This window comes from Bicyclus anynana, chromosome 16 (assembly GCF_947172395.1).
Source record: "Bicyclus anynana chromosome 16, ilBicAnyn1.1, whole genome shotgun sequence".
In the NCBI taxonomy this organism is placed as follows: domain Eukaryota; kingdom Metazoa; phylum Arthropoda; class Insecta; order Lepidoptera; family Nymphalidae; genus Bicyclus; species Bicyclus anynana.
The window spans coordinates 5565538-5583207 of NC_069098.1; the positions used below are offsets into that span (position 1 = coordinate 5565538).

Sequence of the window (17670 nt, forward strand, 5' to 3'; positions counted from 1 at the left end):
TTCCAGGGTCCTCAAAAGGCCCCCTGCCCCCAAATAAATTTGCTACATCGCGAAACTGTCAAAATACTGCCAAATGTCTGAAACGTTAACCGATCATGCCACACGCTAAAATTAAGTAAGAGGTCAATTCTGCCGAAATAGCAGGAAACTGCCACATATGGCTACACTGAATTTACCACAGATGTCAATATTACGCTGTCATTGTCAACTTTCCACACTGTCAATCGTCACATTTTGACGCAAAGCAAATCTGTCATTTTGTTCGATTCAAATCCATTGTTTTGTATCTATTGAGTCGTGTCTGTGGTCTAAACAGTAAATTATTGTAAATCATCGTCATTTGTCGCAGTTTTATTCGAATTACAGTCGAAGTTGGATGTTATTGGATTTGCAGTGATGACAAAATGATAGCGGTATTAGGATTTAAAATTAGTGTTATTGTAACAGTAAGTTTAATATCGTGCGTGTACAGTGAAATACAGTATGGTTCGCCGGAAGGTACACTTTACGTGGCAGATGCGCAGAATTCTCAGAAAATAACTGTAATAAATAGATATACAGACGAGAAAGATGTATCTTTGGCAAGAACAAAACGCGATGCCACGGTACCGCCGCCGCCGCTGGAGAAAACAGTAGAACGAAGCATTAGTACATGGGTAACTAGCATTTCCTTTTCCTTATTAATTCGATAGCTTTGACCGGGCCCTTTGTTTTGCTAGCACTCTCCTATCGTTCGATGCCCGCATGATGTGACAATGATTTATTTTACTGCTACTTATTTTCCGATATTAACAAAACAATGTTATGCTCTAATATAGTTGTTTACTTTGTCGCGTACTTTCTTCTATTTTTATCGTAAAACGTCGCGCGCCGTCACAAGGAAGACCTTTACTAATTATTTGTGAAGGGCACATTGGAGCGTAAACAATTATTTTAGGTATCATTACTTGCGTAAAATCACCTCAATGACAAGATAAAATTTTCGATACTGAACAAAATCAACTGGTGGTAATTTTTGTTTTACACATTTCTATTTTTTCAAAATAGTTTTTAACCTGATGCTAAGTGAAGATATGGTCTAAGATGGGCCACTTGCCTAGAAGATATTTAGTATACAAGATATAAGAACCAGGAAACATTTACCTAGACCAAATCCTAGTCATGAATTTAAGGAAAGAAGATGCAAAAACATCTGTATATTTTAATTTACAAAAGAAATAAGAAAATTTCTTAATACTTCAGCTTTCTTAAGCTCTTCATTACCTAGATAAACTATCAATATCTATCCATTAAATTAAATCTAAAATGTGGCCCAATTTAGTCAGTTAATAATAAAAACCATGTATATTTTTTTAATTTATATTATTGTATTATATTGCATCATAGTAATGAAAAGGGGTGTACTTGATGTCTATATTGTAATCATGAATTTAACAAGTTGGAAGAATGAATGTAAATGTATTGTAAATCAATACAATTTAAAAGAGAGAAAGGAAAAGTGAGTCACTCCAGATAACAATAAAATGATAAAAACATGGTTTATATACTATGTTTTGATATTATCTACCACAATGATAATACTAATATAAAGCCTTGTTTGTCCAGTGGTTAACCGATGTGGTTTTGGTTCCCCAGGTCCTGGGTAGGGCTTTAAAATAGTGAGCTATTCTTTCTCTGTCTCAATTCTAGATTGAGAATTGTTGCTGAAACTTTCATAGGCTTGGTGCAAACGGATGACCGACCACAGCCACCAGTGATTGTTGCGTGCTACCACTTTTGTAACAGTGTCAGAAGCAAGCGAAAGCCACCATTGTTTGGAAGCTGCTAGATTTTACTTGGAAGTACTACTGATGAGACGCGGACTCTGCTGTAGCGAATGGCCGTCTCCCGCTTTTTCTTACACAATGTATGAAAAAGTGTGTTAAGTCGCTGTTGTTGGCCACCATTAGCTGTGATTAGGAGCTAACTAGTTTGTGCTGAGCCGTAGTAGAAAAAAAAGCTCAGTATTTCATAGACCTAGACATACATTGATAGATAGTGTTGGTGGTGTTACACCCTGTGCCTCAGAGAGCATATTAAGCCTTTGGTCCTGTTCATTATCATTAGCATCTGACAGTAATTGTTAAAGAATTTAACATTATCACCCTAAGCCTGTCAACCTGAAGCAGCATGGTTAGCCTAAGGGATATGAAACTCATTGTTCATTTACATAATCAGCAACTGCTACCAATGACGTCGCTGACTGCAGTCAACTGCCGTTGACTGTCGCTGAAATGTTGCTGTCTGCAGTCGACTGCAGTCATCGGCGTCGTTAGTAGTTACTGCTCCCGTAAATGAAAACTAAGTTCCATATCCCCAGTCCTATTTTGATAGAGTTTTTTTTTTCATTATTCCTTCTTGACTGCAATCTTACCTGATGGTACTCGTAAGTGATAATGCAATCTAAGATGGAAGCGGGCTAACTTGTTTGGTGTAGGATGAAAATCCACTCCCATTATGGTTTCTACACAACATTGTACCAAAACACTAAATCACTTGGCGGCACGTCTTTGCCGGTAGGGTTGCAAAATTCTTATACATACACATTATTTGTGAGTGTCATAATATGCTTTATTTTAAATCCCATATTTACACTAAAACTGGAACTATGTAGGTAAAACCGCAGGGTATCTGTTAGTATTATGGGTATGTCAAGAGTACCTATTTCCTATCAATAGTTTAATATAACTTCAATGCTAAGAAATAACACTTTTAGTTTACCTTGTTATGTTGATAAGAAGTATTGGGGTTAATTAATATTACTGTGTACAATATTTGATTATTTATTTAATTTCTATTGTTCTTGGAATATACCTTTGGACTTTAGAATAGTGAGACTATTTCTGGGTTCTAAATAATTGGTCAATAATTTTAATTACTTATTCATTTAATTATGCCTTTGGCAGTAGCAGCCACAGTATTTTTAGCCGTTTAGGCTGTGGCTAGTTACCACCCTACCGACAAAAACATAACCGCCTTGCGATTTAACGTTCTGGTACAATGTTGTGTAGAAACCAAAAAGGGTACAGATTTTCATCCTCCTCCTAACAAGTTAGCCCGCTTCCATCTTAGATTTCATCATCACTTACCATCATGTAGAGATTGTACCATTGTGGTGAGATTGTGGTCAAGGGCTGGCGTGTAAAAAATAAAAAAAAAAAAAATATATAGAAGTACAGCTTGGCAAGTTCGTTGATGACACTCACATGTCTCTGCCGTATGTAGGGTGGTAGCTAGCCACGGCTGAAGCATCCCACCAGCCAGGGATCAAACCCAGGACTTCTGTTTTTGTAAATCCACCACGCATACCACTGTGCCACGGAGGCCATCAAAAGCTCAAGCTCAGACAAACGGATGTGATAATATGTGTATTGTTGGCATTGGGCTTTAAATTCCAAGCTTAATGAAAACCTGGTTTATACATATATTTAATAATAATTTTTTATTTTCTTAACAGACTACCCACCTTAATGACAGCCACCAGCAGTTGATGGTGCACTGGGTGGGAGAGGGCTCCAATGTCATTATTTGCTTGGCACGAGACTCCAGTACCAGGAACAAAGGGATCACTTCATCGTCAGCTCTGTACATCTCCTATGACTATGGAAAAAATTTCACAAACAAGACTGAGAGCTTCAGGCTGGGAGACGATGCCAACAGTGGATATGCCCAGTTGGATAAGTTCTTCAACCATGCTAAATATCCGGAGTTTGTAAGTACAACTAATCTAATAACCTATAATCACAGAATAAAGATCATACAGAATGAGTCTATACAAGTAGAAGTCGGTGAAACCCATAAAAAAAACAAATGTCCCGCATCTCCTCACGTCCGCTTATACAAATATTTTTTCATAATTTATATTTCAAAATTTAACACTAACAATAACTACGTAAATTAATATAATAATCAATAATTACCAATAAAAAATACTCTATCATATTTCTTTAGTTTTTATGAACAGTTTTAAAATATCTAAAAACATAAGACGCCATTTTTCTTGAATAATATTGAAAGTTACTGATGCGACGCTTCGTGTCGTACTGACTCGTAAATGTATTCTTTTTTGAATTTCCGAAGGTTTCCGTTTGAAGTTCCGTACGCTCTATCTGCCGTATTATTGATTAATCTGTGTCCGTAATCATATTAATCTGATAATTTGCTATAAACATAACTAGGAAGCCCTACACTTCCTGTATGAATGAAAGTACATTTTTCTGGCGTTTTTAATGGATTTTCCATTGTTTACATAGCTCTGCCTTTACAGAGGAAGAAAACTTAAAAGAATATTTAAACTATAATAAGATTTAAAAGGAGGAAAGGGAAAAGCGCTCAATATTTCTTAGTGAAAGAGGAAATGACATATACTCGTAATTACATAAATTCCTTAATTATATTTAATTTTATTTATATAAAATACATATGGAAATTAAGCCTAACCATAGTGCAATACAAACCATAGTTGTTTTTACTGTGCACTAATTATAATTATACAGTGAATATTCGAAACTAGAAAAACAAACAGACAAAAACAGAAAAAATACACAAATGAAATAATGAGTAATAATAATAATTATCCATACCATATGACTAATGTTTTTTAAGGAAAAATAAATAGACACTAGATTATTATCTATGGGCAAATCACTGGATTTTGCACATAAGACGCCTTGATACAAATATTTAAAATCCCGCTGAATGTCTCACGACAGATTGCAGGAGTAAAGAGAGACTAAAAAAAAGGAAAAATAAAGATAATTAACTAAATAACCTATGTAGTATTGCAAAATAGGACATTAGAGGATAAAGAAAAAAAAACAACATTAAATACAGCTGTATATGTGATACAAAAACACATTCTTCATCATACAAACAAAACATGACAAATTTTATCAATGATAGTCAATATCCATATGTACTTGAATTTGCTAAGTAGAAGTCAACGAACTATGCCACACAATAAAATGCCACTTGCGTCGAATGACCGCACGAGGACTCATTTTTCATCACTTACGTATGAATAGTAGATACCTACCTAGCTAACTGCTTTGTAAAATAAAAGTAGCTATTGAAGATAGCAGAATAGGCTAGTTGACAGTTTTTTTGAATGGTCCTATATTGTGAATTATCGTTCTACATGATTGAAAAAAAAATATCATATTTTTTTGAGGCGTGAATACATGAAAATATATTTTTTTTTATATTTTCTGTTGGCCATGATCTATATTTTATCGTTTAATTTTTTTTTTCAATCTAATAGAACTCAACAAGACTCTTTTAAAACAGTGTCTACTAGCCTATTTTCGAGAATTAGAAAGATAACTTAAGGGAATAAGAGAAGAGGAAGGCCAAAGAAGAGATGGTTGGATTGTGTGAAAGAGGACATGTGTGTAAAAGAAGTGGATGATGAGTTGACGAGTAAACGAGGCGAATGGAAAAGATTGACATATTTTTCCGACTCCACTTAAGTGGGATAAGGGTTAGGAAATGATGATGAGGAAGATAACTTACAAGTTGATTCAATTTAACTTTGGACTTAACTGAACATGTGATTAAATTCAGTCCTTTTCATCATTTATATGTGTTAGCCTGAAATTTGATAGCAATCCAAAATGCGAGAAGTATTTTAAAATCTATATTTACATTCCTAAAGGCTATCTAATATTTTGCAATGAAGTTTGTTAAATACTCATAATAATAGATTTACACGTACCAGTTTATATCAAAAGCAAAAGATGTTATCGCTAAGTAAAATAAAATGTTTTTTTTAAGTTAATTAATTAGTTTTTACGCACGCGGCACTATTGCGGCGGAATACTAAATAGCTTGACAACTGCTTTGTATAGTAGAAGGCCTATCCTCGTAGATTCAGTTAACTAATAAAATCACTAAAATTGGTAAGCGATTTCGAACCCTGCTTCGAAGCCAAATCGGTTTTTAGGGTTCCGAACGTACGTACGTAAAATAAAAATTTTAATAAAAAAAATTCAACTGACTTCCAACTCAAAAATTAACCTAAACTAAAAAGCAAAAAATAACATCTTACCTATGTACTACCTTCTGATCAGTTTGAAGGCGGTGCCAATCCAGTGTCATGTTTTAATTCAAGCCGTTTAAATTACACAATTTCTGTGGTTCTTTCAGAAACGGCTTTAATCCTCCTTTTTGGAAGTCGGTTAAAAACGGAGCTCTTATCTGTGCTAATATTATAATCTGTGCTGTGTATTATAAAACTGAAGAGTTTGTTTGTTTGTTTGATTGAACGCACTAATCTCAGGAACTACTGGTCCGATTTGTAAAATTCTTTCAGTGTGAGATAGCCCATTTATCGATGAAGGCTATGTATTATCCCCTTATTCCTACGGAAACGGGAACCACGCTGGTCAAACCGCGCGGCGTTAGCTAGTTTATAATAATGGTTAAACAAATAGGTTCACCTGATGAAAACCATCGTTAACAGCAACATTGCGCATATGCAAGGAATCGTTCTATGATGTGCTGCCTGTGAGAGTCCCAAACCCAAAACCAAAACCAAAATTTTTATTCATGACAAGCGGACGCCCGCTACTTCGTACGCGTGAAATTCTTTTCACGAATCTCGCGGGAGCCGTGTATTTTATCGGGATAAAAAGTAATCTATAAGTTGCTTCATAGTTTCCTGTATCTTCAAGAGTCCCATTAAAATCGGTTTGGCTGATCCAGAGATTACCCAGGACAAACAGACAAAAAAAATGCTTGAATATGTTTTAGTACAGTACAGATATTAAATAATTGATTATGAGACGCGGGCTAAAACTCGACTCGACTCGAGTATGCCCGACTAATTTCAAACCCATACGAGGCCCTTTGTTATGAGCTGGTTCTTGCAATGCGGCACGACTCAAACTGCGACACGGCAGTGTGCCTTTGATTGATGGTGATCATAGGTACAGCTCAGATTTTGAGTTGTTCATGGCGAATTGGACAAAATTATGACCGTAGCGAACCATGGGGCGTTTTACTTTCGAGTTAGACTCGTCCGATAACAAATATGCCCTCTGAAAATTGACCGACAAGATTACCATTTGATTTTGAATATCTTTTTTTATCTATTCTGCAAAAATCAGCTCTCAGATTACATTACTAGCGGACGCCCGTGACTTCGTCCGCCCCTAGATTCTCCTTAATCCAGCCCTGTTGTAATATTCGTTCTTAGCGGATGTCTAATCACATATTCAACAATCTTGTAACCCACTACCATGGTTCATTCATGTCCGACTTACCGTGGATTCCTTATACTATTAGACTACATACACAAAATTTGAAATAAATATTTTGTTACCCAATGACTAATACAGCAATGTTGCTTTATGCAAAAACTAGCGGACGCCCGCGACTTCGTCCGCGTGAAATTTAGTTTTTCACAAATCCCTCGAGAACCATGGATTTTTCCGGGTTGAAAAGTAGCCTAAAATAGTAGACTAAAATCAATTTCCATTCCAAATTTCAGCCAAATCGGTTTAGTAGTTGCAGCATTAAAGAGTAACAAACATCCATACAAACTTTCGAGTGTATAATATTAGTAATATACGCATGGCAGGGTACTTCCTAAGACGATCTGTGTCACAAAGAACTCGACTACTAAAACTCTTTCAGAAAAATTTCAGCTGCACCAGAAAAATTAGTCTATCACTTTTTGCGAACTTTTTGCTGCGAACGACTTTTTTGTACGAGTCAGTAAACTTTTTGTCTGGTTCAAAGTAACGTGGTGATTTTTTTGAATGGATCGTTTTAATGATAATCAAGAACGAAGGGGACTAACCGACATCAGACAGTCTCTATTATTTTTTGCTATAGCAAACATGAATTAGTTGTACAGTGGTCATTGTCCTTAAGATTAATTACAGATAACTGTACAGTTATAATAATTAATTATGATTCATATTCTGCCTATTTATTTAATTGACTATGATAGCGTATGAATACATAAACCTAAAAGTAATACATACATTAATGCATACACATAAGTATATACAATGCATAAAAATAAATAAATAGAGTGTACAATTATTACCGCTACAACTACAAAAATTTTTTTAATTTTTAATTTCCTGGGTTTTACCCTAGATTAATGATTTTTTCCATAATAGGTTCGTTTGTTTTGTAGGCGGGTTCATAAACATTAAAAATGTAATAAGTCACACTTCTTAGTTTTATTTAAGGGATTTTTCTGCTTGACTAATTGACTATAAATGATGCCTGATGAAAAATAGTTATGTGGTATAAGTTGTAGCTACATATGTGTAAAACAAATCTTACCATTTTTATTCTTTACAAGTTAGCCCTTGATTACAATCTCACCTGATGGTAAATTATGATGCAATCTAAGATGGAAGTGGGCTAATTTGTTATAAAAAACCGTGTGAGGAGGGTGAAAATCCACACCAAAGGGGTGTGGATTTTCACCCTCCTCACACGGTTTCTACACGACATCGTACCGGAGCGATATACCTATTTATAATCATTATTGACAACCCATATTTGGCTCACTGTTGAGTTGAGTTATTGTTATCATAGTTTCGTGTTTTTGTTTATTTCCGTATAAAACATTTGAAATACACCTCTGACGAAAGATAAAATAACGTGAAAGATTAGATAAACTGACAAACAAAATGAAATTGAAAACTCCCTACATTATTGTTTTTATCTATAACTCTTGAACTCAAAAGAATTTCATTTACTTATTGTTTATCAAAACAACGGAATATAACCGTATAATGACTAAAATTGTATCGTTCTTAAAAGGTTCAAATTACATGTAGGGATTACTACTGAACGCCTGGAACCTCGTTCGCCTCGAAATCGGTTTCGGTTTACACCATTGATGAGTCCCTTGATGATAAAGGTGCTTGGAGGTCATTGGATCAGCTTCCACCTTCACACAAGAAGTAAAACTATAAGAAATTGTAATATTTTCATCAATTGTAAATTAAAATACTCTTATGATTTTTTTAAAAAGAGCAACTGTTGAGTTTCTTGCCGGTTTCTTCTCAGCAGAACCTGCCTTCCGATTCGGTGGTAGAATCTTTACAAACAGTTAATTGACGTATCAAAAGTGCTTGTAAACTGATCCTACTTGAAATTAACGAATTTTGATTTTCTTGGTTTTTTGTAATGAAAAAAATTAAACCAAGATGTTAATTCAAGATATAATATATAATCTACATGTTAAAATCGATTTGTTGATGATTTCTCAACTTTCTTTTTGTCGAATTCCTGATGTGGACTCTTGGCACGGGCTCCGTATGACTATCTGGTTACGATACATAATAGCTCAAGCCTCAATAGCTCAAGGGTGTAGAGATTATTATCACCGAGAGGTGATGTCCTCATCCGCTCCATTATTGTCGCAACTACGAGTACTTCTAACAGTCTTTTCTGACTAGTTAAAGCTCAGTCCAAGTGGAGGGTCGACCAACACTGCGCTTTCCAGTGCGGGGTCGCCATTCCTGCACCTTGGGACCCAACCAACAACCAACGTCCATTGGCTTTTCGATCTATATGCCGTGCCCATTGCCACTTTAGCTTTGCGACTCGTATTCAGTTACAAATAATAATCAGTAATACTTGTATGAACAGCATTCCGAAATTGTGATACGATTTAAAATAACTACACGACCTTTAACTGTTAAAAGAACATGTTAGATTGGACAAGTTAATTGAATTTTTATTAATTTCCGTAGTATTTATAAATTATTTATAATTAGTACGACATAATAAATTTATATTGTAACTTTCTTACATCACAGTGTCAAATAACATCCAGTAACAAATCAGTTACAGAAGCAATTGCTTCTAAAGTACAGTTTTTTTAAACAGCTATAAAATGTATTCTGTGGTAATGCTAAATTCTTTCGAGAATTAGTGTTCAAAGGTGACCTTTGCGGAATATACTGAATTATTTATGTGTTATAGAAATTAGAACTGGTCTCCGAAGTCGTAAAAATAAAATATAGTAATATTATGTAATGATAATAATTGACAAACTTCTATGTATACGAGTATAACCAGAGAAAACTAAACAATCTAAAACATCGCTATCATTATCAACCCATATTCGGCTCACTGCTAAACTCGAGTCTCCTCTGAGAATGAGAGGGGTTAGGCCAATAGTCCACCACGGATTCCAATGCGGATTTGCAAATATCACACACATAGAGAATGGGGATGATGACTAGGTTTGAATATATTGATTTTTATGATACATTCGGGTAAATAAGGTCAATGTTAACTCATTTATACATAAAAAGCAAAGATTGACTGGATATTTGCAAAATAAATAAGATTATAAAATTTCAAAATCTATTAAAAATCTTTTAAGGTAATTAGATGAAAATTCATACAGTTTTAGCTTCCTTACATTAAATGTGACATTTTTTAATAAATGAACTATAAACATAAACGCACAAATAACAAAGATATTAGTAATTTTGTTTGAACGCCCATACAAATCTAACGATCATTAATTGCCAACGACGTCATAAGTTCGTACCATTTTGTATGGGGCGTTTTTCAGGGATCCGTGGCAGCGCCGCAAATCTGACCCTTTAAATCCCTGTAGCTCCAAAAGTAATGATCGCAGATACCCTGTTACTTTTACAAAATTGCTTTACTATTAGCATACTCTTAATTTATATACAATTTAAAAAACTGTCATCATCCCCATTAAGAAAATTCTCTGGTATGCAGGTTTCCTCACGATGTTTTTCTTCAGCGTTTGAGACACGTGAAATTTCTTAAAATACACATAACTGAAAAGTTGGAGGTGCTTGCCTGTGACCGGTTTAGAACCTACTCCCTCCAGATCGAAGGCAGAGGTCATATCATATCCACTAGACTATCAGATGTTAATGATAATGCCCAGAAGGAACAGCTTAACTTGCTCTCCAAAACACGGTGATGTAACACAACCAACACTCTATCTCCGGGCTGCTTTTATGTATTTCTTGGGAGAAAGTACTCAATATTTCATAACCCGATTAATCTAGGACTTGAATGTCCTGAATTCAAGGACAAAAATGCTCATGATCTGAAACCTCATAGGTTTTAGATGGAGGAGTGACGTCAAGTCTTAAAAGTGGACTCAAAACTGTGTATTCAATTCAAAAGCATTATTTTATTGGACCTCTTTATTTATTGCATTTTTTGTTTTAGTGCGTGTTTGTGGACTCTACGAATAAGAAGCTTTATTACACGCAAGATAATGGTGTGACCATAACCAGGTCGGACCTCAGTTTCCACCCCAGCGAGCTCGCTTTCGACGAAGAAGTGCCTAACCGATATGTTATATTGGACAAAGTCGACTCTACGAGAAATGTAAGTATCATAATACATATTAATTCTTTCTGATATTTCAAAATCCAAGTCAGTTTTTCAAAAACTTTTTAAACAGCTGATCGCTGAACCAATGTGGATTAATTTTCGTGCAGAGATAAATGAGATCATGAAGCAGAACATAGCAGAACATTTTTATTCTAGTTTTTCCAGAATTATTCACGGTTTTTGAAGCATTAGTGAAAACAGATAAAGTTATCGAAGTTCGAGGGGGTAATCTCTGGGTCTACTGACACGCTTTTAAAAGCTCTTTCACTAATAAAAAGCCACGTTATTTGTGAGAGACATGGCTATATTTTCTCCCCATATTTCCACGGGCACGGGAACTATTCGGGTGAAATCTTATAAATCTTAGTCGGAAAGACTGTGTAAGGAGTGGATACATCAGTAGATCAGCGGGAGGGGATCTAATCCTCTCGGTTGTAAGTTTGGCCTGTTGTGGTATTTAGTGCTAACATGTGACCAAAGACATATATCGTGAAGAGAAATAGACAAATATCAACCAATAACGGCGCAACCGGAAATACCACTATCTCTTTTATTGCATAAGAAGAGATAGGTCTTGGACAACTTCGCCTTCTACACTTAGCCGCATGTTAGCACTACTTATAGCTTTATTTAAAAAAAGGTTAATATTTTATATTGTAATTTATGTTTACCTATACATATTTAAATTTTTTTAAGTTTTTTATTATTTACAAGTTAGCCCTTGACTACAACAATTTCACCTGAAGGTAAAAAATGTTGATGCAGTCTAAGATGGAAGCGGACTAACTTGTTAGAAGGATGAAAATCCACACACCTTTCGGTTTATACACGACATCGTACCGGAACGCTAAATCGCTTGGCGGTACGTCTTTGCCGGTACTAGCCACGGCCGAAGCCTCCCACCATTTAAGTGATTTATATTTAAAATTTAAAATTAATATTGTAGTAGGTTGGTAGGAAAGATCGAACCACTTATATATTAATGACATACCTACGAGTAGTCTCTTATCATTCGGATATATATAATATATATAAATATTATTGTACCGTCCGTGGCGTGACTCACGCAGTTCACGGAGCCAACTGTGAGGTCTGGGTCAAGTTTCGGTTTCGCTGATATCGTTTGTTGGATAAATATTATGTCATTTAGAACATTATACGTGTAGGTATCAAATACATACATACAAAGCGTACGAGTGTCTGTAATGTTATCACTAGTAAATGCCTCGCGGTTTCTCCCGCGGGATAAAATTCACAATTCATTTATTTCAAGTAGGCTCAGTTACAAGCACTTTTGAAACGTCAGTTGACTATTTGTAAATTCTACCACCGGTTCGGAAGGCAGGTTCTGCTGAGAAGAAACCTGCAAGAAACTCAAGAGTTGCTCTTTTAAAAATCATACAATATATGATTATAATTTACAATTGATGACAACATTACAATTTCTTGTAGTTTTACTTCCTGTGTGAAGGTGGAAGCTGATCCAATGGCCTCCAAGCATCTTTATCATTGAGGAACTCATTAATGGTGTAGTAACCTCGACTAAGTAAATTTTCTTAATCGGTTCAGTAGATCCAGAGATTACCACTGTAATCTCACAAACATACAAACACAATTTTTGGCACTTTATTTCACACCTTATTATTCAAACCTATACTTAGATTTGCAGGAAACAAACATTTAGTCTCATTAATTTAAATTGACAGCCGCGTGGCGCAGTGGGTAGTGACCCTGCTTTCTGCATCCACGGCCGTGGGTTCGATTCCCACAACTGGAAAATATTTGTGTGATGAGCATGGGTGTTTTCCAGTGTCTGTGTGTATTTATACATTATATAAGTATTTATATGTTAATATTATAATATCATACCATAACACAAGCTACTCTGTATGCTTACTTTGGGGCTAGATAGTGATGTGTATTGTTCAAGTATATTTATTTTTTTATTTATTTATTGATAATTTTAAATACCTGTGTTATGTTTGGAATTAGCACACTTGATTAACAGGTAATACTATACTAATATTATAAAGAGGATAGATTTGTATTTTTTGTGTGTAACAAATAAACTCAAAAGCTGCTAAACCTATTTTCAAAATGATTCTAATTTCAGCTTTATAATCTTAGTATAGATTATTATCAATATTAAATTAATCTTTCGTTTCAGCTGTACATGACTCTAGATGGGGGAAAAACCTTCAAGTTGATACAGAGTTATGTGAAAACTTTCCTATGGTCTTCGGCGCCGGGTTACGCGAAGATGTTCTACGTGGAAAGGTGGAAGCCTGGAGGCAACAGTACGGTGCTCAGTGTCAATGACCCCGCCAACATCATGGTGAATGCCCATGAACTGTTCGCGGATGCTAAGGACTTCCAGATCAAAGGAGATTTCATGTTCGCCACAAAACAGTCTAAAGAGGTAAGTTCAAATTCAAAATTCATTTATTTCAATTAGGCTTAGTTTACAAGCACCTTTGAAATGTCAAGATTATGTCATAATTTAATTTAATCTAATGGTGGTAATAATAGTCGAAAACTTAAAATTAAAGTTGCGAGGGTTTCAAACGCGTCTTGGTCCAAGAAGAGCCCACAACAAACTCAGCTAAGGTTTATTTTTTTTTGTTTACCACCATTTTACAAATTTATTTAAAACTAAGCACACAGTCGTATAATACAGTTTAACACCAATCTTTTTTAACCGACTTCAAAAAGGAGGAGGTTCTCAATTCGGTCGGTATTTTTTTTTTTTTTTTTTTTTTTTTTTTTTTTTTTTTTTTTTTTTTTTTATGTATGTACACTGATTACTCAAAGACGCCTGGACCGATTTCAAAAACTCTTTTTTTGTTTGAAACGGTGTAGTCCCCATTTGGTCCCATTGCCATCATGTCAAGATCTGATGATGGGATCCTGGAGAAATTGAGAGGAACTTTCGAAAATTATATGGGTGTCTAGTGTGTTTGTATACTTTTCCATTTAGTACTTTTAAGCACTACAATTTCATGAAAGTTTAAAATTGATCTGATGATGGAGCCATAAAACAGACGAGGGAACTCCTCGGCGATTTACAGCAGTTACCTTGTGTTTGGGCTTGATTAATTTGTATTAATGAGAACTTTCCACATAGATAGGTTGTGACTGTCATTTAGGGGTTTGGTGATGAAGACCAAGGACAATTAAGGGAACTCCTTAACAGTTTACAGTAACTACCTTGTGTTTGACCTTGATTAATTCGTATTGCTGAGAACTTTCTACATAGATGAGTTGTGTCTGTTATTAGGGGTCTGATGATGAAGACCAAGGTCAATTAAGGGAACCCCTTAACGGTTTACGGTAGCTACCTTGTGCTTGGGCTTGATTAATTTGTATTGCTAAGAATTTTTTACCAAGATGGGTTGTGACTGTCATTAGGGGTCTGATGTATTCGTTTGAGATGAAATTTTACACTAAAAATGTAAAAATAATAAAAATTTTAATAAAAAAAATACAACCGACTTCAAAACCTAAAAACGTACCCACTAAACTAAAAAGTAAAAAATAACATATGTTCTACCTGCTGATCAGTATGAAGGCGGTGCTTAGCCGGTATTGTCTTAATAAAATGTATTAATAATGCTTACGTTCACAAAAGTGGCTTACGTTTGTAGTGAAAAATTGTTACGTGTTGCGTGCGGGTCTATAGGTTATTAGTCTAAGAGGTACAAGTTTATTCTAACTATTTTGATACCTCTATTATATACCTCTGACATTTCTACGCGGCATCAATTATAGTAATGGTAAATCGTTTGACGGTACGTACTAAGTACGTCATCAGTAGATCAGACTAGATCAGAGCTAATTTAGGAAAAAAAATTAATTAATAGAGTTGGTAATCAAACCTAACATATCCAATTGAGCCTGAGAGGTCGACATAATGCGGGCAGTTTAACAAAGTAAATCTATATTAATCTATACTGATATTATAAAGAGGTAAAGTTTGTAGTGTTTGTAGGAGGTAATCTCTGGATCTACTCAACCGATTGTAAAATCTTTTACCTCTACAAAGCCACGTTATTTATGAGTGTCACACATATTTTTATCCCCGCATTTTTGCAAAACAAACCGCGAAGCGTCGGCTTGCAATTAAATAAACCTTAGTGTTAGTATTTTCCGCACGAATTCTTTGATTAAGAATCTTAATTGATACCCTGCTAATAATGTTAATAAGTAATTCTACTGGTATGTTTCCGTGCTCAAAAGCTTACATTAAAGTCGCCATTGACCGTCAATTATTCTCACGTTTCTGAAAAGCAAACGGTAGAACCCACGCGGATAGAAGTCATGTACGCAGTGGCCAACACGATCAATTATAGTCGAGGGTGCTACAGAAACATGAGAATAATTGACCGTTTGTGGCTAGCATTAAACGTAGATATTTAACGGGAAAGTTCAACTAACGTCTACATTATGAATTATGTATGTAACATGCAGGATGGCATAAACTATGGGGTGCACTTTTTGTGAACGGGGCCACGATAATAGTTGCTCTTCATCCAATCAGCCTCTCAACGTCATGTTTTATTCATAATATTGCATATTCACACGTTGGGCGTTGTAATCAAGCGACTAAGGTTTTAGTTTTTAATATGTCTGGTGTTACACACGTTAATTTCATTTAGTGGCATAGTAAACAACGAAAGTTTTTTTGACGGCCTCTGTGGCGCAATGGTATGCGCGGTGGATTTACAAGACGGAGGTCCTGGGTTCGATCCCCGGCTGGGCCGATTGAGGTTTTCTTAATTGGTCCAGGTCTAGCTGGTGGGAGACTTCGGCCGTGGCTAGTTACCACCCTACCGACAAAGACGTACCGCCAAGCGATTTAGCGTTCCGGTACGATGTCGTGTAGAAACCGAAAGGAGTGTGGATTTTCATCCTCCTCCTAACAAGTTAGTCCGCTTCCATCTTAGATTACATCATCACTTACCATCAGGTGAGATTGTAGTCAAGGGCTAACTTGTAAAGAATAAAAAAAAAAAACGTTATTTGAACAAATAATACGTAAATATCGTCTACAATATTGTGTGTACAGGAAGTGTAAAAACATATACATAAATATATGTATAATGTAAGTAAATAGAAAATTGTCCATGTGTTCGTTTAGGGGAGTAGCCAAATTCGAATCACTTTTAGCGGTGATTTTGTAGGCATAACAATAAATCAGTCCTTATTAGAATTTAGATGGTTGTCCGGCATAACAACTCGACAATCATAATGATTGTCTAGTGTAAGAAAAGTATAAAGGGTATGGCTATCCCTGAAAAAAATGTGATAGGTATTCCGAACTACATAATCTACATTTCGCACAAATGCTAGTCGACTAAATAATTTTCTTCTTCTTCTTCTTCTTCCTAGCTTCCGGCATAATCTTGCCCACTTTGCCCGATCTTGAGTGTCCGATTTCTTAAGTTTGTTGGCTATTAGACTATTAACTAATATACATTAATAAAGATAATAGGAGGTATAGTAATATTTTCTTATAAGCTACTAGCGGACGCCCGCAACTTCGTCTGCGTGGAATCCAGTTTTTCACAAATCCCTCGGGAACTGATGGCTTTTCCGGGACGCCTAGACACGTAGCCTGTGTGTTAATCCTGAGTAAAATCTATTTCCATTCCAAATTTCAGCCAAATCGCTTCAGTAGCCGCTGCGTAAAAGAGAAACAAACATATATACTCACTTATACAGACACACAAACTTTGGCATTTATAATATTAGTGTAATGTGGAGACTAATATATCAATAAAGATAGTAGTAAATATAGTGATATTTACTTATAACTAATACTGCGCGTGTCAATCCCATTCCATAATCCCGATCGCCCTGACAGTTGTCACTCCGGCCGGCGCGAGGAAGTAGTTAGTAAAGTGAATAATGCGAGACAAATTCGTCCCATTTAGTCCTTTGAGTCTAGAACGTTCTCGTTGAATCACAGCTTTGACCTCTGACCTAAAGTGATACATGCCTCTCTGTCATAAGTACCTATTATTTATTTACATAAGGGTCGTTGAGTACATTTGTATTTCCTGTTTTAATAGGTAATAATTTAATATGTTAAAGGAAAGAGGCAGTCAAAATTTAAAACCACGTAGCATCGTACCGGAACGCTAACGTACTGGTACATTTTTGTCCATTGGATGGAAATTAACTATGACAATAGCTAACCCTATACCACTTCTGTATTCATCAACTTGATTTATAAATTGAAATTCATCGAACTCCTTTGCTATACAATAT

The 17670-nt window shown here is 35.4% G+C and overlaps 1 protein-coding gene across 2 annotated transcripts in view; it reads left to right on the plus strand.

Annotated features, from left to right (window-relative positions):
• LOC112051307 (40S ribosomal protein S19a) overlaps positions 1-17670 on the plus strand; it is a 61999-nt gene that overhangs the window by 9561 nt on the left and 34768 nt on the right. The window contains exons 5-8 of one of the 2 annotated variants that reach the window (XM_052886040.1): positions 350-656; positions 3497-3751; positions 11233-11394; positions 13568-13819. In XM_052886040.1, coding sequence (XP_052742000.1) covers positions 350-656; positions 3497-3751; positions 11233-11394; positions 13568-13819 — 976 coding nt within the window. Of the gene's footprint in view, positions 1-280; positions 657-3496; positions 3752-11232; positions 11395-13567; positions 13820-17670 lie in introns of those variants that run through there. The other variant, XM_052886039.1, reaches the window with a different exon arrangement.